The sequence below is a fragment of the Mastomys coucha genome, unplaced genomic scaffold (assembly GCF_008632895.1).
Source record: "Mastomys coucha isolate ucsf_1 unplaced genomic scaffold, UCSF_Mcou_1 pScaffold14, whole genome shotgun sequence".
Taxonomy (NCBI): Eukaryota; Metazoa; Chordata; class Mammalia; order Rodentia; family Muridae; genus Mastomys; species Mastomys coucha.
In genome coordinates this window covers 60,060,631-60,085,416 of record NW_022196896.1, presented here as the reverse complement: position 1 = coordinate 60,085,416, position 24,786 = coordinate 60,060,631, and the positions used below count along the sequence as shown (strand labels likewise).

The 24,786-nt window shown below is 36.8% G+C and overlaps 1 protein-coding gene across 5 annotated transcripts in view; it reads right to left on the bottom strand.

Annotated features, from left to right (window-relative positions):
* The window catches only part of Khdrbs2 (KH RNA binding domain containing, signal transduction associated 2), a 505,791-nt gene that overhangs the window by 458,155 nt on the left and 22,850 nt on the right, over positions 1 to 24,786 (bottom strand). For 3 of the 5 annotated variants that reach the window (XR_004117844.1, XR_004117845.1, XM_031367080.1), the window contains exon 2: positions 9,877 to 9,924. The exons of the other annotated variants lie outside the window; for them this stretch is intronic. Coding sequence is in view for 1 of the 3 variants with exons in the window: in XM_031367080.1 (XP_031222940.1) it covers positions 9,877 to 9,924 (48 nt within the window). In the remaining 2 variants the exon portion in view is untranslated. The remainder of the gene's footprint in view (positions 1 to 9,876; positions 9,925 to 24,786) is intronic. 5 annotated transcript variants of the gene reach the window in all.

The following is a 24,786-nucleotide window of genomic DNA, read 5'->3' as shown; positions in this document are numbered from 1 at the left end:
TTTAAACTTCTTAAGGTCTGTTGGTTGTGTCATGTGTATTCTGTACTTTTTGGCTAATATCCCCTTATCAGTGAGTACATACTATGCATGTCCTTTTGGGTCTCAGTTAACACATTCAAGATTGTATTTTCTAGTCCCACCTATTTGCCTGAAAAATTCATGATCTCCTCATTTTTAATAGTGGAATATCATTCCATTGTGTAAATAAATCACATTTTCTGTATCCATTCTTCTGTTGAGGAAGATCTGGGTTGTTTCAAATTTCATTCTACTATAAATAGGGGTCTATGAACACAGTGGAGTACCTTTCTTGGTTGTATGGTGGAGCATCTTCTGGGCATATGCCTAGGAGTGATATAGCTAGGTCTTCCAATTATAAATATCGTACAATAAATAAACCAATAAAGGAGGAACAAGAAAATGCAGGAGCTGTTCCCACTTGAAGGAACACACCAAGCAGCCAAGATAATGTCCTCATTGCTCCATCGCACACTAACACAAAAGGTATTTGCCTTCCTTAAATACCACTCTCAGTTCTTATAGATTGATAAATAACCACTGTACCCATATACTCAGATACATATTAATCTGCACCTTAGTTTGTTAAGTGCTATGCAAATAAATTCAATTCTTTATGTTTTAGGTGTGCTGGCATTATTCCCAGAGGCCTCGGGAGCAGATACAGATTGACTGCTCTGTTTCAACTGCAAGTAACTTCTGTGCCTTACAACAGTGTCATTTTGGATTGCAAACTTTCCAGATAAGCTTTGGTACCTTAATGGCCTGATTCCCTTTATTACTTCTTTATAGGATGATATAGATACAGCATGCCTTAATATCCCACATTTCTCTACATCTGAGGATATATAAAAAGGATTAAAATTAGTTTGGGAGACAAAGGAAAACAATATCTACAAATATCCAAGCAAGAAACTATTCTGGAAAATTTCATCAATGGATACCATTGTATCAGAGCTTCTTGGCCTTGGTAAAACTATAGAAGGTCAATGTCCAAACACAGTCCCAAAGGTGATTTACTTTGCAACTTGATAATAAGTTCAAACCTTGTATAGGCAGTAATGGAATATACTGAACTTGTGGTCTCTCAATTTTACATAAAGAAAATTTCATAATTTTTGTATTAATTGTCATAAAATATTTACCCTGAGTTTAATTTTAAAAAAACCCTGAATTAATATTTGGTGCTATAAAATAGTTTTAAGTTTTTCAAGTTGAAGAAAATAAGGAAGTCTAGAGAAGAGAAGGGAGCAGCAACAAGAGAAACAAAAGGTGTATTGTGAAATTTTATGTAATTCTGATTTTTTAATATATTTTATCTTCTAGAGGTTTCATTCATTTATTTATACAATGCAAATTGGTCATATACATCCATCATTACTTCTTTTCAACTCTTTGGAGATTGGCCACCCCATGTCCTCTGAATTCAAGTCCTGTATTTTATTAATGTTTAAAACATGCCACAGGATGATGATTTTCTCTCCTTCAGCATCCATAAATTGTCAAGAGCACCTCTGATAGGCATGGGGCCCCAGGGATACCTCCCCCACTCATGCTTGAATTTTGTTGTCTTCATCATTTAAGGGTCTTGTGCAGGTAATTTCACACTGCAAGTTACTATGCCTCACAGCCATGTCCTGTTTACAAGTTAGCAGTTCATACTTCATGATTATGACAGTGGTGGTATACATGGAAGATGCCTTCATCCATACTAAACAATTAGGGTAAGAGGAAAATGTCTAATAGTCTATAACCTGTGTACAAATGGTTAACAGAAGGACAGGTGTTAAATTGTAAACGTGCTCATGGCTAAAGAAAATAATGACAAAATATCATTTGGGAAGGCGGGTACATTTTAATCACTTAATATAACTGTTAATTCAGAGCTATTAATTCAGAACATACATCTGTACATTACATACTATTTTCTTCTATTATCAATATGGTACATTACATTTGTCACAACAAATAGACCAACACATTATCATGGACCAACTGCACACTTGATTCACACTGCCTGAGTTTTTCTTTGGTATTCGTTCTGTGTTTCAAGACATTATCTCAGATGGTCATTACCCAGAAATCAGTATCTTTTCCCCTATAACTAGAGTCAAAAGTCTCTAAATGCAGACAGATGCACTGGGGATGTATAGCTCAAGTTGAGAAATAATACTTGAGCAGAACTGCACTCACTGAAGCAGAACAGAAGAGTCTCGGATAATGAACTAACCAGGAGAGTTAGAAAGGGCTTCTGCTATGGGTTAACTAACTTCTATTGTGAAACAGACTGCACCTCGGGAGAAATAAAGAAATAAGTTTGCATCTCTCGTTAATTACATCCTCAGACATGGAGAACCGTGCAGTGTAATTTCTTTCAGAACCAATGCTGTTTGCTCGTTTCCTCGAAGCCATCCCTGCCCTTACGGAACTGACACAATTTAAATTCCAGTCCAAAGCCAGTCTTCAAATTACGCCTCCAGGACATGGCTTTTTTATTTTTATATACCTTGTCAGGTACCATGAGCACAACACTGGCAGATGACGGATCAGAGAGAAGTGGGTTGTACTCAGGTCATTCCATTCAGAAAGCGCTCTCTTTCGGTGAGCTTGGCACCAGGGTAGCCTGAGTCTGACATTAAAAAGAAGTGACATAGGAGGTATATATCAACCTCAGAGCTGTCTGGGCACAGGGTGAGGTGTAACTGCAAAACAACTGATACACGTTAAATACACATTAGTAAGGAAAGCTCTGGACTGTAAAAGGCAGGAAACAATGATTTTACAAAGAACTCCTTGATCAAGTCCAACGTAGTACACTTAAATGGCTTTGTGGCTCAGTTTCAAATTCTATAATACAAATGCTTCTACAATACAGTGAATCTACCAAGATTCAGAAGCCCAACAGAAAAATATAAAACAATAATTTTCACATTACCAGTCAAGCTTATGTTTCACAAATGTGTAAACTCTTGAGACACCCAACATCAAGGGCATTTTTTAATGCATTTCATTTGTTTTGTAACATGATGGTAGCAGAATCTTCTGAGGGAAATGATGCATATTAATTATTTAGAAGGACTATACCCCCATCCTAAGGAGGGAGAATGCCAGCATGCATACTATGTAATAAGGGATAAGTAGAGAATGCACATTTTGGAGACAGACTCTCTAAGGTGAAACCATGGCTCTCACTTCATAATGCCAAGTGGTGATGCCACTGCCAAACATGGAGAACTGCTGAAGGAGAGAGTGAGATAGCATCACAAATGCCAGGCATGGACCCTGGCAGAGCAGAATCTCAGCATCCCTGCCTACCAGACATGGTACAGAAAGAACAAGAAGAGTCTCACAATGCTTTGTCAGTTTCAAAGAAACCATGCATCTTCCTGTCTCCTTACTCAATTATCGTGGTTAATTTTATGAGTCTTATTCCAGCTACTAAACTATGCTGTGTTTTTTACAGCAAAGTGAACCAGTGCCTGTTCTTTTCACCTGCTACTCTCCCATATAAGACAGTTGTGCATATTAAAACGACTTACTCAAGGCTCAATGTGTAAATCTAAATAGGAAATTATTTTATTTATGTTGTGTGCTTATCACTTCATCCTGTTGAAATATTTACTTGTGTTATATTATTTTATTCTTAAAAAGGCAATGTTACTGTTGCCTTGCATGATATCTACCTGGGATCAAACTGGACTTAAGCTTCTCATGCCCAAACAGCTCCGATTAAAATTCAACCCTCCATGTCTTGTTGTTTCCAAAATCTTATGTCCACCAAAAAAATGTACCTTTCTTATATACCATAGGTTTTTAAATATTACTGGATGGGTTCTGTTTATTTTTAAATGCTCTTTCTACCGTCAAAAATACCTTTTAATAAGAGAACTCTAGGGATTATGGAAGGTGCCTAGGAACTCTCTTCATGGTTTCTATTCTGCCTTAGAAAACAAAATAAAAGCAAACAAATAAAAGAGCTTATAGACATGAAAAAAGAGTGTCATGTGTCACCATTATGAGAAAACAGTAAAAGGACATGGGCATTGTCTAGTGTCGACTAACAGACTATATTGAAAATAAATGTCAGGACAGACAAGCAGTCTAGAACTTCATAAAGCTCAGGCCAGATAACAAGAAAAAATTGATTTTTAATTTATTTACCATTCTTATCTGTATAGGTAGATGAGAGGAAACAGCATGATATCAGTTTAGTAATCTATTACAGATGGATAAATATAAATGAACATTATATGTAATTTGCTTCTGAACATCTTCACCACAGATCTTGGAACTGGTAATTCCTTTTACATCCAAACATTGACATCACAGGGCAGTGGTGGCACATGCCTTTAATCCCAGCACTTGGGAGGCAGAGATAGGTGGATTTCTGAGTTTGAGGCCAGCCTGGTCTACGGAGTGAATTCCAGGACAGCCAGGGCTACACAGAGAAACCCTGTCTCAAAAAACCAAAAAACCCAAAAACCCAAACATTGAGATCAAGTCTGTAGAATGCTATCTCAACACTCAGGTACTGGCTCAACAGCAGTTCATGATTTTGAGTAGGATAGACAGTGTCCAGACAAATTCCAAGACTGTCTAATTCATGAGTATGTTCCCTGGAGCAGCACAGTAGCACACACCATCTTTGCTTGTATCAAGAATGTGAGGGTAACTTCCTGTTCAGAAGGAGATGGGAACTATAGCATGTTATGACTTCCACAGCTTATTCCCAAGATCCCCGTGCAATAGAAAACTATACAGGAAAGCAGTATTCCCATGTTGCTGGAAAGGCTTTGCACACTGCCAAGTATCCAAACACAACAAGTAAGATATAATTCAGGTGTCCTTGTGTTAACCTTCACAAGCAATCCTTCATTCTCTTCTTAAAGATTTTTATGTCCTAACATTTTCATTTGAAAATTGTCATCTACGTTGCAAAATATCTTCAAAGGAAAATTCTAACTGAATGCTTAAGCCCAGTGCAAGCTACCCAAAGCACAGTTGAGCTTCCCACACTTTGAAGATGTCTCTGTTTACTATTTCATGACTGTGAAGTCCTTAAAATTGTGCTTAATTTTAAAAAGTTACATGTTTAATAATTGATTTTATTTAATTCCTATTCTACTCCAGCTCATATCAAAGTTATTCTCTGTATAAATTCAATTCCTGAAGTACCTTGTTGATGGTACCCCTTCATGATAAAAGTCCTAGAGAGAATAGGGATACAAGGAACATACCTAACCATAATGAAGGCAGTTTACATTGCGCCTATACCCAACATCAAATTAAATATAGAGAAACTCAAAGCAATGTCACTAAAACCAGGAATAAAACAAGGTTTGCATTCTCTCCATATTTATTCGATATTGTGCTTCAAGTTTTAGCTAGAGCAAAAAGACAACTGGAAGATGTCAAGTGGATGCAAATTGGAAAGTAAGAAATCAAAGTATCTTTATTTGTAAATAATAAGGTAGTATACAAAAAGGTCCATAAAAATTCCACAGAGAACTCCTATAGCTGATAAACACCTTCATCAAAGTGACTAGATATAAGATTAACACACAAAAATCAATTACCTTCCTATGTAATAATGACAATGGCCTGAGAAAGAGATTATGGAAACAGTTCCTTTCATAATAGCTTCAAAAATACAACTATAACTAAGCAACTGAAAGTCAGGGGAGAACACAGTGATATGGATCACCTCCTGGGAGCACATGGATTTGAATGTGAATGAGGGCACCTGCCTAGGGCATTTGGGTTTTGCCTTTGGTTTCTCATCTTCTGGAAGTGAATAATAAGAAAATTGGTTTCTAAAGGTCAATATAGCAAATTTTTATTTTATAATGTCCACTATATATTAAATTCACAAAGTACTCTAAAGATTAAGATTTGGTCTAGTCTAGTATTATTTTTGACATATGTCATGTGTTTCTGGTTCCCTTTGTCATCATCATTCATTAGAAAGCATCCCTACTGTGAGAGAAAACACAACACAATGTGTCTCTCTCCTTTGGCAATTATCGAAGTCCAGTCCTTAGACTCCTTTCAATACTTAGAAATACACATGGTGGGAATAATGACTCCAGCAGCATATGTAACAGAGGATGGCCAAGTCGGTCATCAATGGGAGGAGAGGTCCTTGGCCCTGTGAAGGTTCTATGCCCCAGTGTAGAGGAATGCCAGGACCAGGAATAGGGAGAGGGTGGGTTGGTGAGCAGGGGGAGAGGGGGAGGGAACAGGGTTTTTTGTTTTTGTTTGTAGTTTTTTATATTTTTTAATTTTTTTTCCGGAGGGGAAACTGGGAAAGGAGATATCATATGACATGTAAATAAAGGAAATATCTAATAAAAATTTAAAATGTTTGAATTAATTTAAAAAATATCTAATAAAAATACTTAGAAACACTACTTGGATGGCTGCATAGTATAAAAGTATCTAGCGTATGGGAGAGTAGGGTTAACACTCCCATCTGAAGCTTCCTACAACTTAGATTTGAATTTTAGCCTCAGCTTTAGCACAGCTATGAGGCATATTACACACACTACAGAAACAAAGCCTGGTATCTTTGGGTTGTTGAGTGTTTTTCTGCGCTGGGGTGAGTTATGTAATGGATGTGAAACATGTTAACTTTTTAAAAATGTCATACAAAATCAATATAACATCCAGTTTATTCTGTTCAGTTATTGTATCTGAGAAGCCTGTTCTTTTCTAATGAGATACAGAAAGGGAGTGAGTCTAGAGGAGAGGGCATAGGAGGAACTGGGAGGGATAGAGAAGGCACCCTACAATCGGGAAGTATTGAATGGGAAAATAATCTGTGTTCAATAAAATGAATAATAATACAATGGCAACAATAATAATGATAACAACAACAACAACAATAGTAACAACAGAAACACCTTTTGGCAAGGATCAGTCTGACTTATTTATGCTGATATTTCTAATATCCTATCTATGTTTCCCATAATAAATAAAAATTAAGTACCAATGCTTACATCTCTAAGAAATTTTCTAGGCATATGGTAACCATATATTCTTTATATGCATATGCACATAATACATACATTCATAGGCTTTAGAGAGATTTTAAGCCTTGATGAAACTATTTCATATTTCAATATGGTACATACATTAAAACTATGCCATAAGATAAGATAATCTTTATTTGACTCATGAAACACTTGCATAAAATGGAGAGGGGATATACACTAAAGTGTGGGGTTACTGACTTCTAAAAAAAAGTCAGAAAGAGTGAAGAGAGAAAACCAGAGACAGGTTAGAGACACAATAAGAAGATCCATGGTATGCACAAGAACTTAGGGAATTACTTGCAAGTCTCATGTGCTAGCCATGCTTGAAGACTGTCATAGAAAATGTATTTTCTCAGTTCCCTTTATACCTGTGATATCTGTATTAGAAACATCTTTGCCCTCTCACTATGCCCTGCTAAGAGTTCACTGCTCATGGGTAGTTTCCTATCTTTGATAATTAATTGTCCTTTATTGTCTGCCATCTTTAGAATATCATCTTCAAGCATCCTGCTTCCCAAAATAAAAGGTAAAAGAAACTTTTGGGTACAGAGAACGTAGGATATTTAATCTGCTTTTAGAAGGAAGGTGCAGAGCCAGTCAATGCTGACAAGGTAGGAAAAGAAAAATGAACCCTCATGTATCTTTAATGAAGCTTTCAAGTTAATATATCTGTATCTCTATCAGTGTATCTCTCAGTGACTGCTGTTTTTAATGTATGTTTTCCTATTCAGTAAATCAAAATATGACTGGTCCATAATCACTTCAGTTTATTTGAAGTTAAAGCAAATACTGTATAATGGCCAATCATAAGGTATATTTTAATAAGACGGGCTGGAAGTTAGCAACAAATCCCCAGGAGAGATGATACTGAAAAGAGCCTGACAGAAATGCATTCTGTTTTACCAGGGAAATTGGCAGAGCTAGTTCTAAGTCAAAAGATGCAGTCTGGAGATTTTTTTTTTTTTTTTTATCAATGATTCCTTACCTGTAAGGAAGGTTAGTTGGATCCATACCCAAATTCATCCACACAAACCCTTGCTTGTGAAGACAAAGGGAAAGCATTGACAGTAAAACTTAGGGAAATATCATTGGTCTTTGCTCTGAATTTCTGTGGTCACCAGCAGTATGGTGGCTGATGGCTTGCCGAACATTTAAATCTAATGACTTGAGTTAAACTCGCCTGCAGGGGATGTCTGAGTTCACTAATATTGTAGTACACGTTACGCCAAACAAACACTACATGCTTCTTGGGGAAGTTATAAAGAAAGTAAAAGGGACCATTTTAACCCTGGAGGGGACTGAAGATTTTTCAGATTTGTGCAGTTTTCATACAACTGTGTCTTTATTACTTTATATAACTGCATGGCACATAGTGGTCTTAGAACCTTGGATTCTAGGCTGTGCTGTGTCATTTATTCTCTCTGCTTACCTTGGTTCTACTGCTAAGCCCCATAGCCTTTATTTGTAAGGAGAGCAAAGGATGCCTTTGACTTCATGAAGTAAAGATCACTATGGAAAACAAAACAAAACAAAACAAACACACAAACAAAACAAAACAAAACAAAAACCCTACAGGGCCTGGCAAGATTGTTCACAGGGTGGAACTAACAACACAAGAAGTGAAGTTAGTGATCTCACTTCTATTCTGTAACTTACACAAAGGTGTATTGAGAAAAGTGGAACATTTGGCTATAGGTCTCCACATCTGTTTCTGTCTGCTGCTGGATGAAGCCTCTCAGGAGACCATTATGCTAGAGGAGAGGAGGGAGGGAGAGCTGTAATTGGGATGTAGTGCAAATTAAAAAAAAAAATAATGGAAAGGAAAAAAGGAAAGTGGAAAGTTATAGTAAAGTGACTCCTGTAAGTTGTCCTCTGACTTTACTTACACACAATAATGTGTGTTTATGTGTGTGTGTGTGTGTGTGTGTGTGTGTGTGTGTGTATTCAAACACACATGCATATACACATGCTCACACAGAGCAGAGCAGAGAGAGGAAGAGAGGGAGAGAGAGTGGGTAAGAGAGAACAAAAAAAAAGAGAGAAGAGAGATTCAATACTAACAAATTAAATAAAAAATAAAAATATAGCCATTTTTATAATTACAAGTATAAAGCTGTACTTTTTTTTCACATGAGACTACGCATGGGTGACTAGAGAAGCAAGATGGTGGTACGATTGGTCCTCCTCCCTACAAAGTGTTGCAGGCCAGCTGCATTCTCCCAGGTAAGGAACACTATACCCAGCATCCACACTGCTAACATCTACTGAGATGGAATACAAGGTTCAAAAAACACCCGCTCAAACTTAGTGCTGAAAGGTTTCTAGACAGAAAAAATACTCACAAAAACAATATTCCCTGGGATTTTAATTTACATTGGAATTTTTAGCTCTATTTTATATGGTCAGTTGTAAATTTAAGGAGAGCAGCATAAATTATACTTGTGTCTATATTAGCTTTCTTTAATTTTGTGAGTCAGAAAAATAAAGAGAGAGATAAGCAATGCAAAAATCATAGATAATTTAAGTTAATTAAATAACGTTACTAATTTGTAGAAGATTGGGTGTAAGTGTATGCTTAAACTTTTGCACCACAGAAATACCTCCCCCAATTTCATTTTTGTTGATGATAATCTATCCTCAGCTTCAAAACTTCTCAAAGGAATCAGCTGACCTTTTCTCAGAGGATAATCCAACAGGGCGAAGGACATTGTAACTAATGGCTGAATCTATGGTGGATTTCTATAAGAACACCATTCTTCAAATGGCTAAGACAGCAGAAAGGGCGCCTTTTTAAATGTCCTAGGCCTTCAGACGTTCCACTTACCCACATGCTGCCTCTTAATGGTCTTCTGTTTAGCTGTAGTACTCTGTTCTGGAATCAAGTTAGAGAAAAATGCTTCTGAGTTACATCAGATGATAAACGGAAATAGTTCTAGGGACAATGATCCAACAGCAGCAACAACATCATCTTAGAAAGCACAGCCAAGGAAATACAAAACCCATTGTACTGCCAATCAAAGGTTCCCATTAAAACAATGAACTATTTCCTCAACATTATGGCTGTTAATGAAATACTTCAATTAAAAATTACTATCTAGTAGTGTAAGTAACACTGTCTCTCATGGATATTGTAAATAATGCCATAAAATACAAATGTCGATTTAAAACTAGCCAGGACTGACCAGAATTTAATGTAAGGGCCATGGAAACACAGTGAAAGCATCCTTATTAGTCTGCTTGTTTTTAGGTAATGTTCAGTAAGTAAGTCTATAAGCCAATTTAGGAAACATAAATATGCACTCTGATTTCAAATAAAAATAGAGCTCATTTAAAGATAAAGTCATTAAAGAAAGACTGAAGAAGATACATCAGTGGGAAGAGAGATTTCTGACTTTGAGCAGAATAGAGATGGGAGTGCATGTGGAGAAAATGGTAGAGTAGAAATCGTAAGGTGTCAATCATCTTAAAGAAAACTGAATCAAGCACAAATATCAATGTATCCATGCACTTGAAATGTCTCATCATATATACAATTGCAAGGAAGATAAAAATAGAGTGTTACTCAAATAATTCTTAAACTTTTAAAGTCCCAATTTGAACAAATATTCCTTCATAAAAATTTCCAGTTTCCCCTCTTGTCCTCTATTGTTTAGTTGGGTCTGAACTACAGATCTCTACACAGAATAGTAAGTAGAAACTGCAATTTAAAAAATAAATGTATATAAAACATGACCATGAAGAGAGGGTAGGAGAGGAAGGGGGAGAAACATTTAAATTTTTCTCAAGAAAGAAGGCATTTGAATTGTTTTAATTTTAAGGTCATTACGTAAAAATTCGCAGAGAAGCATCTTATCAACTAATAAAAAGAAAAAAAATCTGCAAACCAAACTGAATAACACAAAATACAGAGATTATGAGCAAGAGTTGTGCTATTGGATAGCTTTCCACTGTTCCAATCCTTCCTCCTTAAACCATACTTAAGAGCATATGTAACAATGGCATCGCTGAAGAAACAGAATGGGATTGACACTAACATTTGTTTTATGCATCCAAAATTCCAGGAGGAATCATCTCTCCAACCCCCTAAGTGATTTTTTAATGAACCCAAAGCTTGGTGTTTGATTTGTAGCCTAAATGCGATTAGCAACAGCATTCTAAAGTAACAGAACATTGCTGTTTCTGGTATAACTAGAGGAATTTTTTGCCGCATCTCACAGCCTTGGGGATCAGACACCAGAGCTGTTTCTTTTGAGGAATCTCCTATTAGCAGCTCTGTAGAAGAGCACGGCAAAACTTCTAACTGACCCAGAACATCACTGCTGACCGAGACATGTGAAAAGGAAAGAAGCAGTAAGAACTGAAGCAGACCTTTCTTCTTTGTATAAAGTTGTCAAAATAAAACAAATGTTGAAAGCTAATATATCATAACTCACCATAAAGCTTGGTTTTGAGGGCTGTTCCTGCATTTAATTGGCTCTACTACTTCAAGTAAGACCTTTTATGTTTTTGTATTATAGAGTCCTTGTGTAAGTCAGAGGAGACATTCTTTAACTTTAATAGATATATATTCTGTAGCCTTTCTAAAATATACTCACCCATTCATTTACTCAACAAATAATCTGAATAATTCATACATGCCAAGGATGTGTCTAGGAACAGTGAAAAACGTGGACACCTGGGGATCTTTCCCATATACAATCACCAAACATAGTCACTATTGTGGATGCCAGAAAGCGCTGGCTGACAGGAGCCTGATATAGCTGCCTCCTGAGAGGCTCTGCCAGTACCCGACAAATACAGAAGTGGAGGCTCACAGCCATCCATTGGACAGAGCACAGGATCCCCAATGAAGGAGCTAGACGAAGGACCCAAGGAGATGAAGGGTTTGCAGCCCCTTAGGACAAACAACAATATGAACTAACTAGTACCCTCAGAGCTCCCAGGGACTAAACCACCAACCAAAGAGTACACATGGTGGGACTAATGGCTCCAGCCGCATATGTATAGCAAAAGATAGCCTAGTCGGCCATCAATGGGAGAAGAGGCCCTTGGTCTTGTGAAGGTTCTATGCCCCAATGTAGGGGAATGCCAGGGCCAGGAAGTAGGAGAGAGTGAGTTGGTGAGCAGGGGGAAGGGGAGGACACCAGGAAAAGGGATAATATTTGAAATGTAAATAAGGAAAATATCTAATAAAAAAGTGAATTAAAAAAAAGGATGTTTTTAAGTATTAACAAATTCATATTTTTTTAAAAAAAGATCCTGCTGTCATAAAATATTCAAGATGATCAAAGGGAGGAAGGGAGGAACTATTTGTAAAAGTGAATTTAGTGACAACTCCAATAAAGGACAAGTGATAATGAAGCAAAGGAAGTTGCAATTACTATTAAGTCGCTTACAGAAGGTGACATAACTGAGGCAAGACAGGCAAGCTGACACTGGTCACACAGAGATCTAGGATGATGTTTTCTCAGAAGCGTAAGCAAGTAGCACAGGCAAGTGAAGCCAGGAAGAGAAAGGGCTATGCACAACTGGAGCAAATGAGCAGTGGATAAAATCAGGTCATGCAAACAGAGAGGAGCCAATAGGGAAGCAAAGTTGACCACGACCATGACTGTGACCATGACCTATACATTCCACTGCATTCTACTCACAGTAGGCAGCTAGAGTTGCAATCAGCTGAAGGAAAGAATTAAAGCACTTCACAAGAGAAGATGATACTACCACCCAATTATTGTTCATTAACTTGACAATGTCCTTCAAGTATTAATAACATACCCAGTATACTGTATATCAAAATAATACATAGTGTTAACTATTTATTGTTCTTTTATGTCCCACAAATTCTGGGAAAAAAAAGTTGTCCATCAATACATTATCCTGAAAATCAAACTAGCATAAATTCTCTAGTCTTGCAAGTTTATCATTGCAGAGGGCAAGAACTTTGCAATCTGGGGGTTGGGGAGGCTTTAAGGATTTCCCTTCTATATCAGATAGCTTTCTATTGCTGTGATAAGATACCATGATCAAGGCAACTTTCAAAAGAAAGGGCTTGTTTGTAAATTTCAGTTTTGGAGGCTTAGAGTCCATGATGAAAGAGCAGAGGTCTTAAATAAGCAGGGATATTAAGCACCAAATGCCTAAAGCAGTTTATGTGAATTCTTATGAACCACAAGCAGGGGACAGGAGATCAAGAGGAATAAATAGTATGAGTCTTTTGAAACCTCAAAGTCTGCCCCAGTCATATACCTCTTCCAAAAAACCCACACCTCCTTATCCTTCCCAGTTACAACAATGAAGGCCATATGAGTCTTTGGAGTCCATTCTCATTCAAACCACCATACACAATTACAAATGGATCATCTCCTAAAGTGCACTTCAGTATAAAAGGAATGAATGTTAGTTAACTAGCCGTGAAAACCTGGAAGGCTCCCTCTTATCCATTGCATTGATACCTATTTCATTGAAACACTAGGAAACAATATAACAACAAGCCCATGCATTCAGTTCATGCACAGCAAAAGTCTAATTCAGACTTTAATTTGAAATCCTCTGAACATTCATGCAATACTACATTCATTCTCATTCTTCATCTTTACACACACACACACACACACACACAGAGAGAGAGAGAGAGAGAGAGAGAGAGAGAGAGTAGAAATAGCTGTCATTTTTCCTGTGGACTCTTACTAAAATTTTGTGAAATGTTATGCCAATAATCTTATCCTCAATCTCAAAGTACCAGTTATCCTACATAAGGTAAAAGAAATAACATGTAATAAAAGCGATAAAATAAATCTTGAGTAGCAAAGCCTGGAAAATAACCCTCATCTTAGAGATAAGGGAAGATTTTAAGTTTTAAGCATTAGCCATGTAAGCCATCTCTGTCCAGACACCAGGCTCCAGGATGAGGATGAAGAGAACCTGGTACCATATTACTCAGTGTCATGCATGTACTTTTGAAGGATTTAAATTGCTGTGCTCGGGAACTACAGCAGTGGTGATGGGTCAGATACATTATGAGTCCCTCCTTACAAGGTGCACAGCGACAAGACCATCATGAAATACAAGAACAACTCCTGTTCCATTTGTGTAAACCATGTGTCAGGTTAACTATGTTCTTCAGTCCTCAGAATCCTTAATATGTAAGAATAAAACACTATATGCTAATAAACTGCAGAAAGAAATACCATACCACTTATTCCTTGTGACCTCATATGTCACCTGCTTCCCAGGCATCAACCTTCAATACTACCTCATGTGAAGTTAAATACAATGCTCATTTTACTGAAGCATAGCCTAGCCTGTGTCACATGATGTTAGTACTTTTCCCTAGGTAATTTCGGGTACTTGGATTTGAATGCAAGCTGTCTAGATCTTAAGTCACAGTTTCAACCAGGAAGCTGTACATTCTCCTAACCATGTAGTTAGAGATATAATGAAATGCAATAGGATTGACCCATTCTATTATGTGGGTGTTGCATGAAAATCCAGTATTCCAGATATATATGTACCCTTTCCTCTTTTCCATATATTGTCAATTATCTGTTTAGCCTTATTAAAACCATTCCACTTGAAAAAATTTGAAATAAAAACCAGACTGTTCTTTGCAGAATGTGAAGTAATTCTCTCATTATACATATTTCAAGCTTTTATCACTGACTCATACTTTTAAGGATTCAAATGTATTGAATAGTCACTACGGATATTAAATTTAGTACCAGAAAGCCTTCAGGTATTTCTTATCCCCATCTCTGGGTATATTGTTCCCATTAATTAAGAGACCACCTAAATTGTGCTTGCTTGGGGATTGGACAGCACCTTCAGTTATGGGGTCCCTTTTCCTCAGCTACTTTAAGAGTTTTATCTTTCTTAGTCAACTCTCTTCTGAACAAGGTTTTTATTTGTGTAGCGAAGCTTCAGAAGCTTCAACTACAAATACTGTGAGGTCCTTATAAGCATCAGCTTGAACCTGACTTCTCTACTTAATTATGGTAGATGCCATTTACTGCACTCCCTAGAATATTAGCCTGTCCTCAAGCTGGAAGAAGGAAGAGCTATGTGGCAAAGCAAGAAACCAGCATCCTTCCCTCTGGTGTATCCTGGTAGGTGGCTACCACTCTGGCCATGTTCCCAACACTGTGACTTCTTAGACACGACAGCATTTTGAAAAGGGCCAGTGTGCCCTAAAAGGGGGCTTCAGGCAAGTCAATGTGATGCCTTAATTCAGAAAAGAAAATGGTGAAACTATAACTTGATATTTTTTTTCAAGGCATCAATTACCAAGACCCAAACCAGGAGACAGGCTAACCCTATGTTCAATGACTGAGAGACTAGGAGAAGAACACTCAATTAAAAAAAAAGTGTGCCTTCTGTAGGACAAAGTTGTAATAGAAATATTTTGATTTTTCCTAAAACTATTTTTCTCTAGCTCTAAATGAAACTTATTATCATTACTAAAAATTTAGATATTAACAAAATTATAATAAAATTATTATACATAATTAAAGAATTCAGAAATATATATTTTAATGGGCATAACATATCTCAGTAAGGCTACACTGCATAAGTAGCTGTTGAGTGAGCAGTCACACATTGTTTCTTTTCTCGGTCCTGGGGACTGAGCTCAGGGCTCACACTCCTGGGTAAGTAAGTACCTTGTCACAAAGCTGTGGTAAGGCTTATTACTAGCTTACTCTGTACTTTCAAGTTGGGTACAGGGTCTCACTAAATTGCCTGATCTGGTCTTGAACTCACTCTACAGTCCGGGCAAGACCCATGGATTCGCTATCCTAATTTAAAGCTTTGCCATTTCATCACTTCATTTACATCTCCTCATTGGCCACTGCATTCTGTGCTGCTATGGTGAGCACATGTCTAAAGGGTGGAGCCCCCTTAGCAATTTATTTGGCTAACATGATTAGGGAACACGGGAGAAGCTTGGAATGTTTAAAATGAAAATTAGATGTTGAAAGGAATCTTGACTGAGAATGTTAAAAAAGACTCTAGTTCTGATAAGTTGATTAAATAAGCAGCTTTGGTGTTCTGTGATGAATTTGTGATATTAAGTCCTAGAATGTGAAAAGATGAAAGCTGCCCTAAGGCGGTCTTACACTTACCAAGCTCTTCTTAACAAATGCATGAAGTGCTAGTCAAAATGAACCCTTTAAAACCTCCACTTGCAGTCTAGCATAGGAGCAAGCCTTCAGTATTCTTACACCCTCATATGCTCTGCAAATATAATTTTCCAGGCGGGGCTCACATATTGGAATTTATCATGTGTCATCTGTGGTGTGTGTAGGGGACTTTGGACCTTGCTACCAGTAAGATTTGTGTGTCCATTCTAGCCTGCCCACTCTCTCAATGTGTAGGCTTGGTGACAGTAAACAAGTGAATGATGCTACATGACATCACTGTGTGAGTCATTACGTCAATCTATAGAATCGTTAAGCTTAGATTGTGCTTCTACATGAGAGGACAGAATATCAACCCTATCATTTATAATTCTTCCTCCTATTGTCAAAACTCTGATGGCCAGGGAGTCCTGTGCTAAACTGTGTGTTTGCATTAATGGAAACCAGTGACAGCCATCACATACTTCTTCCTAAATCAGTATCACTCAAACTTTTAAAGAAAATAAAATTTCTAGACTATTGCCAAGAAGTTACCCACTATACCTTGATCTCTCATTCTGCTCCCCTGTCCAGGAAAAAGCCATTATACATACAGATGTGAACCCCACCTCCCAAAAAAGAAGGTAGAACTTTCGAGGGGAAAAGAGACATTATTAACCTGGCCATTTTACTTGAAATGATCAGTGAAATTTTTTTGTGAGTGACATTTGAAGAATGTATATATGTGTCCTTATATGTAAATATTTATTTATTTATTTATATCCTCATCTATCCATGTCCATCTATGGATAAATATATGTGTTTTTACATGTAAACATTCATATATATATAAATGTATATCTGTATCTATGCATATTTATATGTTTTTATATGTAAATATTTATATATCTAGATATCTGTATCTATCCATATCCATCAATGTGTTTGTGTATATGTACATATACAAATATATGTGTGTATGTGTATGTTATATGTTTATATGTAAATATTTATATATCTAGATACCTATATCATCTATGCACATCTATTTATGGATACATAGTATTGTAAAATCAAATTGTTTTAATAACTCAGGTCCCTACTTATACTAGGCAAGCATGAGGCTATACTGCATACCCCTAGGCTATACTGCACACCACTAGGCTATACTGCATCCCACTAGGCTATACTGCATACCACTAGGCTATATTGCATATCACTAGGCTATACTGCATACCACTAGATTATGTCACATACCACTAGGATTTACTGCATATCACTAGGCTATGCTGCATATCACTAGGCTATACTGCATACCACTAGGTTATATTGCATACCACTAGGCTATATTGCATATCACTAGGCTATAATGCATACCACTAGGCTATAATGCATCCCACGAGGCTATACTGCATCCCACTAGGCTATACTGCATCCCACTAGGCTATACTGCATCCCACTAGGCTATACTGCATCCCACTAGGCTATACTGCATCCCACTAGGCTTTTCTGCATATCACTAGGCTATGCTGCATATCACTAGGCTATACTGCATACCACTAGGCTATAATGCATACCACTAGGCTATACTGTATATCACTAGGTTATATTGCATATCACTAGGCTATGTTGCATACCACTAGCCATACTGCCAGGCAGCAAACAGTTTTGATCTTATTCTTTAATCTCTGTTTAACAGGTGTAAGGTAAAGTTACTGTGGAAAGAGTTTTCCTCAACCTCCAGTTCTGAGAAGCTTCAGTTCTATTTAATTAAAATGAGTGTAACACATGCACACACACACAAAAAAAATTGAAAGCCAAAAACCTACAAAATATATTCTATGAGGAAAAAGTTCATAATCATTCATAATATAACTAGGTTAGTCTTCTTTTCCACTATATTTTCTTTCCTTGAAGTCAAATTTCTCTCGAAATCTAGCCACTGGCAATATATCTAATTCAATGCTAAATAACAAATGTATTTGCGTTTGTTAATTTATAATGATAGCTTTAATTGGGAAAATAGACAAGATCCCAAATGAGCATGCTAATGTTGTTTAGCTGAGTAGAATTAAGTAAATATAATTTTACAACTTTATTTTAATTATTTCTTATTATCCAAAATAGCAGCACTAAGTTTACTGGGGCATAAATTTCTTCAGGATCTTATCCCACTCATTTCTTCCAGTGGCAACCATTCATGCTTGCCTATCCTTCTCCTCAGTGAAATACCCAAGACTTCACATTGTATTCATAGGCTATGAAGTCTACAGTGGGCACCCATAATTGAAAGTTATCAAAGGCAGTATTCTTAACTGACAGTACCCCCAACTGCCTCAATGCAAGGCAGCTGGTGAGGATACTGTTTTGTGGAATAAGAAATATGCCACTGTCTGCCAGGTAAAACATCTCAAGTCAAGATAATTGATATCCTATCAGTAGGAAGATGTATGCACATTCTTTATGATCTAATGGATGCAGTGTGGAAGTGGAAAGGCATCTGATTTTAAGAGAAATGAGCCATTATTCATCATTAAGCTATAGTGTACTCCAGCAAGCTCTGTTGGAACTAGAGGTAACAGATATCTTTCATTGCCATTTTACGTAATTCAAAGCTAACACTTAAGTGAGTCTTATGCTGAAACTTTGCATGTCAACATGGTACAGCATCAATCTGTTCCACAAACTTTCCACGGAAAACACATGACATTTGAATAACTTGTTAATTTCACATCAATAGATAAGAATTCTATAGCTCATGATTACATTTCACTTATTCTCACTCCAAAGTCCCCATAAACATCAGGTGTCACAGACACATTAATTTTTAAATTTTTTGGAATTTTGCTATATTTATGTTTAAACCTGGTAAATTTAACTAAAGTCCTGCATGACTCTTAACACTCTCTGAAAGTTGCTATGAAGGTCTTTCCTGGACTTAGGCCATTATAGAATGTCTGTATTTGGTGCATTAAAATCCACACTGGAGGGATGTTCTTCATCCATTTTCCACTTACTAGCATATTCATTTTAATCTTATCAAAGGAGTCAGGATGTACACCCATAATGGAATTCACCTTTCTAACTATCTTACCAAATAAAACACAGTCCCCCCTGTTTGAGCTCAGAAACAAGGATTATGAAGTCCATTGTGCACTTCCAGAACCAAACCTCAGAATCTACACTAGAAAATGATTTGTACAGGTAGGTACAAGTAAATTCAAATAAAATTATATTAAAATTCATCTGCCAAAATAACGATTTAGAGTTATGTCAGAATTATCATATAGGTTACTCTCAGAACCATAAACATTTCTTTATCAGTCTATATCTTAAAGCAATGAAAGCAAAAATAATGTTGGATATTTAATAAGATATCTCCAGATTTTAAAAGGCTGGCTTAACATGTTAATGTTTATTTAAATTTATTTAAAAATGTATTACATTTAGATTGTAGGATCTAACCTAGTGTATGAAATTTGAAAGCTTTTTTGAAGGATGGGGGCTTTTAGCAAGTACTGACTTATCAGTTTGTTCCCTATCATTGTTTAGAATGCTCAACACACAATGAGACAAAAGGAAATTGCCAGAACATGTTTAAACACAAAAGAATCTACAAGTGTATGTATAGCACTGTCAAAAACACAGTGAGACATGTTTCACAGAAAATTAACCAGGAAATAAAGAGAAAATCTATTCTGTGATTTTCCTCTGGTAAGCAAACAATAACTCTAAAAATATACGTAGAATTTGTTCCTATATATAAGCAATTGCATAGACATTTAAGTATGCCTGTATTAAGGCATATGGGCAAGTAGAGAGAGAGAAAGACTATATAAGTCAAACTATGTACTGAAACATAAGAATTACATGAAATGAATTGGATATTTATGAGTGCCTATATATTTTATTCACCAAGAAGTTGCTCAGGAAAGCTCAGTGGTATTTGAAGGTTATAAATAACTTACATGTGGGCAGTGGTCTGTTCAGATAACCTGGACCCAATCAAGTATAGGTCTAGATCTCCAAAGCCCCAGTGGGCAATTTCTGCCTGCAAGAGATGGAAGGAGTTCTGCCCCTCCTCCTGTCCCTGGCTCCTGTTTCAGTCACAACCTCTCACAGACTCCCCACCCCCACAGGAGATGTGTGTTTTGTCACAGAGACAATGCTCCAAGCTCCCAGCATTCTAGCTGGACCCAACCCCAGTCATCTGACCACAGCCAGCCCTGCCCTGCCCTACAGACAGATGCCCCTCCTCACACAATATAAGAAACAGTTTGCCCCTCCTCTCTCGCTTGCTCTCCTGCTTTCTTGCCCTCTTCCTCTCATCCTCTCTTGCTCTCTTCCTTTCATGCTCTCTCTATCTCTCTCTCTCCTTCTCTTCTCCTCACCTCCCTCTCCTTTTTTTCTCTCCACATGGCCAGCCTCTCTTCTCTTTCCTATAATAAAATATCTCACGATTATGCATTGCCTCTTTTTAACTAGCATGCCGCGCAGCCCCAGGCATCAGCAGCAGAGAGACCACAGACCATCACCTGTATGTTATGGACTTTCATCATTAGAATATAAGCTTTTCATTTTGTCAAAAAATTATTTTAACTTTTAATCCATGCAAATATACACATATTTTCTCAACTACAGTTTACAAACGATGAAATATGAGTCAGTCTTATATATAAAAAATATTAAATCATTTTCTGATGGAATCAGATTTCTATGAATAACGAATTAAAGTTACCAAGTCATTTCACTATTTTGCATTCTGAGATTTATAAAAACCTGCATCAATCATTGAGGTTAGACAGCTTTACTCAATGATCTGATATTCTTTTCCATAGAACCATATTAATAACTTCTTCCTTCAAGACTGTAAGTTCCTTGTATTTTTGTGCAAGCCAGAAAATGCTAAATTTCAGAGCCCTAGAATGACTCATAGGATACAAATGAGAGTCAATACTGCAATTATGATTGTTGTTGTTGATGCTACCAGTCCAAAGCCCCAAGGAATTCTTTTATTGTTAGAAGGTGCCTTCAAGTCTGTGTCTGTTCACAGAATATAATCAGAGTTATCAACAAGATATCATGTCTCATTTAAAGTAGATCTTGTTTGATATGACAAAGACAGTGGGTATCTGGCCCAAGAGATTTACATAAGCATAAATACAGACTTCATGTCCACCTCAAATTAGCATAAATCAGTAAATACTAATTGAGCCCTTTCATTTCAACAAAAAGAATTTGGCTGAGTACCTTACTGAAGTTCTTTATGTTTGATATTTTAATGTAAATCATAAAAATAATAATTATCCCATGTTTGAAGGAGCTAAAAAAGAGTAATACTGTTAGCAGCCTGACATAATGACATATTGTTACATATTTCTGTGTCCTTCATCAATATCTCTAATAAACAAAAAAATAGATCAATAATTTTTTAAATTCTGTATATTGACTCATGGTTCAATTTTTCTTTAAATAGAAGGACAGCTCACTAGTTCTCATATTGACTTCCAACTTCAATGGGTGGCCTGGGAGGTACACAGAGGAGATGTCACGTGTCCTTTTCTTTTATGGGCCATCATCCTCTCTTCCTCCTGTAAGTCTTTGGAGGTACAACAAATCACATAGACTGATTAACAAGTTTACATTAATTTTCTTACAGAACTATCAGTGGATTTGCTTTTCTATGACTGATATATACAGTGGTTTATCACTTAATCCTGCCTTCATTAATTGTCCAACATTCTCTTTCTAATCATGAGCTTTCATCATTATTGTCTTAATTACTCAGTTCATTAAGCTTATCTTTCCCCTATACCTCCCTAAAATCACTTAGTCTAAAAGTTGAAAAGCAGCTAAAATATTGGGACATTAGCCATTGTTCTGTCTTCCAATGAACGACTGTATGCTTACACAAAACAGTCGTGTAGCCACTATTGGATTTTCTATTCCTACCACTCCTAACAAAGGTACCACAAGTTAACAATTCCAAAATTCTAATAGTAAGATAAACTCTTAAATTCAAAAGGTCCAGATGATCAGTATCAGAGAATCTGCATTTGGCTACTGTATTTCAGTGGCACAATGCCTGAGAACTGGGTCAGTAGAGAGGAGAGATTAATGTCTAGAATATATAAGGATCTCAAAAATCCAAACAGCAAAAAACAGCCCAATTAAAATGTGGGTTATGGAACTGAGCAGAATTCTCAGAAGAAGAAATACAAATGGCTAATAAATACTATAAATCTAACAACTTACCCATGGAGAAAATGAAAATTAAAAAGTATTTTATGAGTCAACTCTCATGCACTATTGGTCAGAGTACAAGTCAATGCAGTGAAAATAATGGGAAGTATCTAAGAAATATACCTACCCTCTGTCCCTGCTACTCCACTCCAGGCTACATACCAAATAGGAGACTATTTCCTACTAAAGAGTTATATGTCCATCAACTGCGGTATTCACAATAGCTAGTACTGCTATAACTATTTGGGGGAATTTCTATACCCCCTTGAATTTATTAGTATCTATTGGTGGTATCTACCCTAATTTTGCCCATTTTGCTTTCAAGACCATCACAAAGAAACACTGTAATTTATTAATAAGCTATCAGCACTAAGCTGGGCGGGTTCTGAGCTGTATTAATGCTTCCATGCTCTTAAAACTTACACGAATGCCTCATTACTTGCCAAGTTACTGTCTTCCAGGCAGCTCCTTCTATAGGTGTCTGTCCTGAGGATGAACTTCTTTTATCAATTTGTTCTTGGTCCCTCCCACATAATGGCAACCTCCTTCTCTTCTTCCTCTCTTCTCTTTCTCCTCCTGGGCCCTACCTGAGAATCCTACTCAAGGTCCACCTTCCTCTCTCTCCTTCCCAGTCACAGGCTCTGGTCTTTTATTAACTGATCAGAGATTATTAAGGAGCATTCTTTACAACACACTGGTTAATGCAACATCCATGTTCAGACCACAATCTGATCCTTGGGCTCAGTATGTGAATACACATGTGCTAGGACATGAACTCTACATCTATCAACGCATCAATGGAGGATGAAAATGTGGTACCAGTATTCAGTGTAATTTTATTCAGGTGCAAAAAGACATTAAAATTTAAGAAATTCTTAGGCAAACAGTTGATGATAGGAACAATATATTGAGTGAAGTAAAACACTACCCAGAAAGACAAATGTCATAAGTTCATATTCTTTTTGTGGATCTTGTCATCAGATCTTAAGATTTGTATATTTATTTTGGAATGAATGCAGAAGATGATAAAATAATTTAAAATGAACTTAAATTCATAAACTCTCAGAGAGTTGCCAAGCTAATTATTTTTACTTAAGACTTGGTCAAGAGAAACAATGGGCCCTCTGAAAATATTGGTGGCCATAAAGACTTGAAGGACATTCAGAGCTATATAGTTAGATCCTGTATCCAAAAGGGAAGTAGGAGAAGGAGGAGGGGAAGGAGGAGAGAGGGAGGAGAAGAAAGATATGTTAAAATATTAGTTAGAAAATGAAGTGTCCTGATGTTGTTCAAACAAAAAAGTAAATGATAAGAGGGAAGGATAATCCAGACCACACAGAGAATGCCCCTCAGTTCCTACTTGACAAAGCCCAGATATCTCCTTTCAGTTTAAAATAGGAAACATTTAGCACCCACATTGATGGACATGAATAATAGTTGTTTGAGAAGTATCCTACTTGTATATCTGAGTGCACATGTTTGAGAATAGCTATTAAATTACAGGGACTGTTCTATGCTTAACAGAAGGGTCAATAGGACTAGAAGAAAACTGACTTTAATATTAAGAAGGTGAGTGAACTAAATATCGCATTTTCAATTAGATTTAGTTAACTAATCCAAAAGCATGGAAATATTACAATAAGAACATGAGAAACATTGTGACTGTTTCACACACACACACACACACACACACACACACAAATTTCTTTTCTCGCTTTCTTTCTCAATTAGAAATATCTTCTATTCACCTATTCACTGCAGGCTTTCAGGTCCCAGCAGCCAGAAGAGAGGCATAGCATGGCAATGGGGCCTTTGAAACCAGAAGAAAAAGACTGTCAGTCCCAAACTACCAGCTATTTCCCTTTGAATACAAACATACCATTTGAAGTAACTCATTTAGCATTTTCTAAAGGCGCCTAGTGTAACCTTGCAAGTGGTGATTTGTAACATGGCAGGCTGTTATCAGGCAGCTACAATATTTTACCTCCACTCAATAAAGAGCAGCATTACTCTTGGGTTCATCCATCCAGAAACCTTACATGGGAGGCACGCTCCAATCCTATTTCATGTACATTCATTTGGAGAAGGGGGTGCCGCACAGACAAATATAACTTGGTTCATTTATTTCTAAGCAATCTCATGTGTTTAGTCTGTACTATAAGGCAAAAAGGGTTGAAGATCACTTTCCACTAAATTAGGTCACATGGTACAGGTCTGTATTTAACTACCATTCCTTATTCTGTTGGAGGCAGTGTATCTACCAAATTTCCAAGACCTAGGTTGTCTGCATTTCTTCCCTGGGGGCTGTGCATGCCCAATGGGAGTATGTTTTGGAGTTTGGGTGTGTGTATCAACAACATACATATATATATATATATATA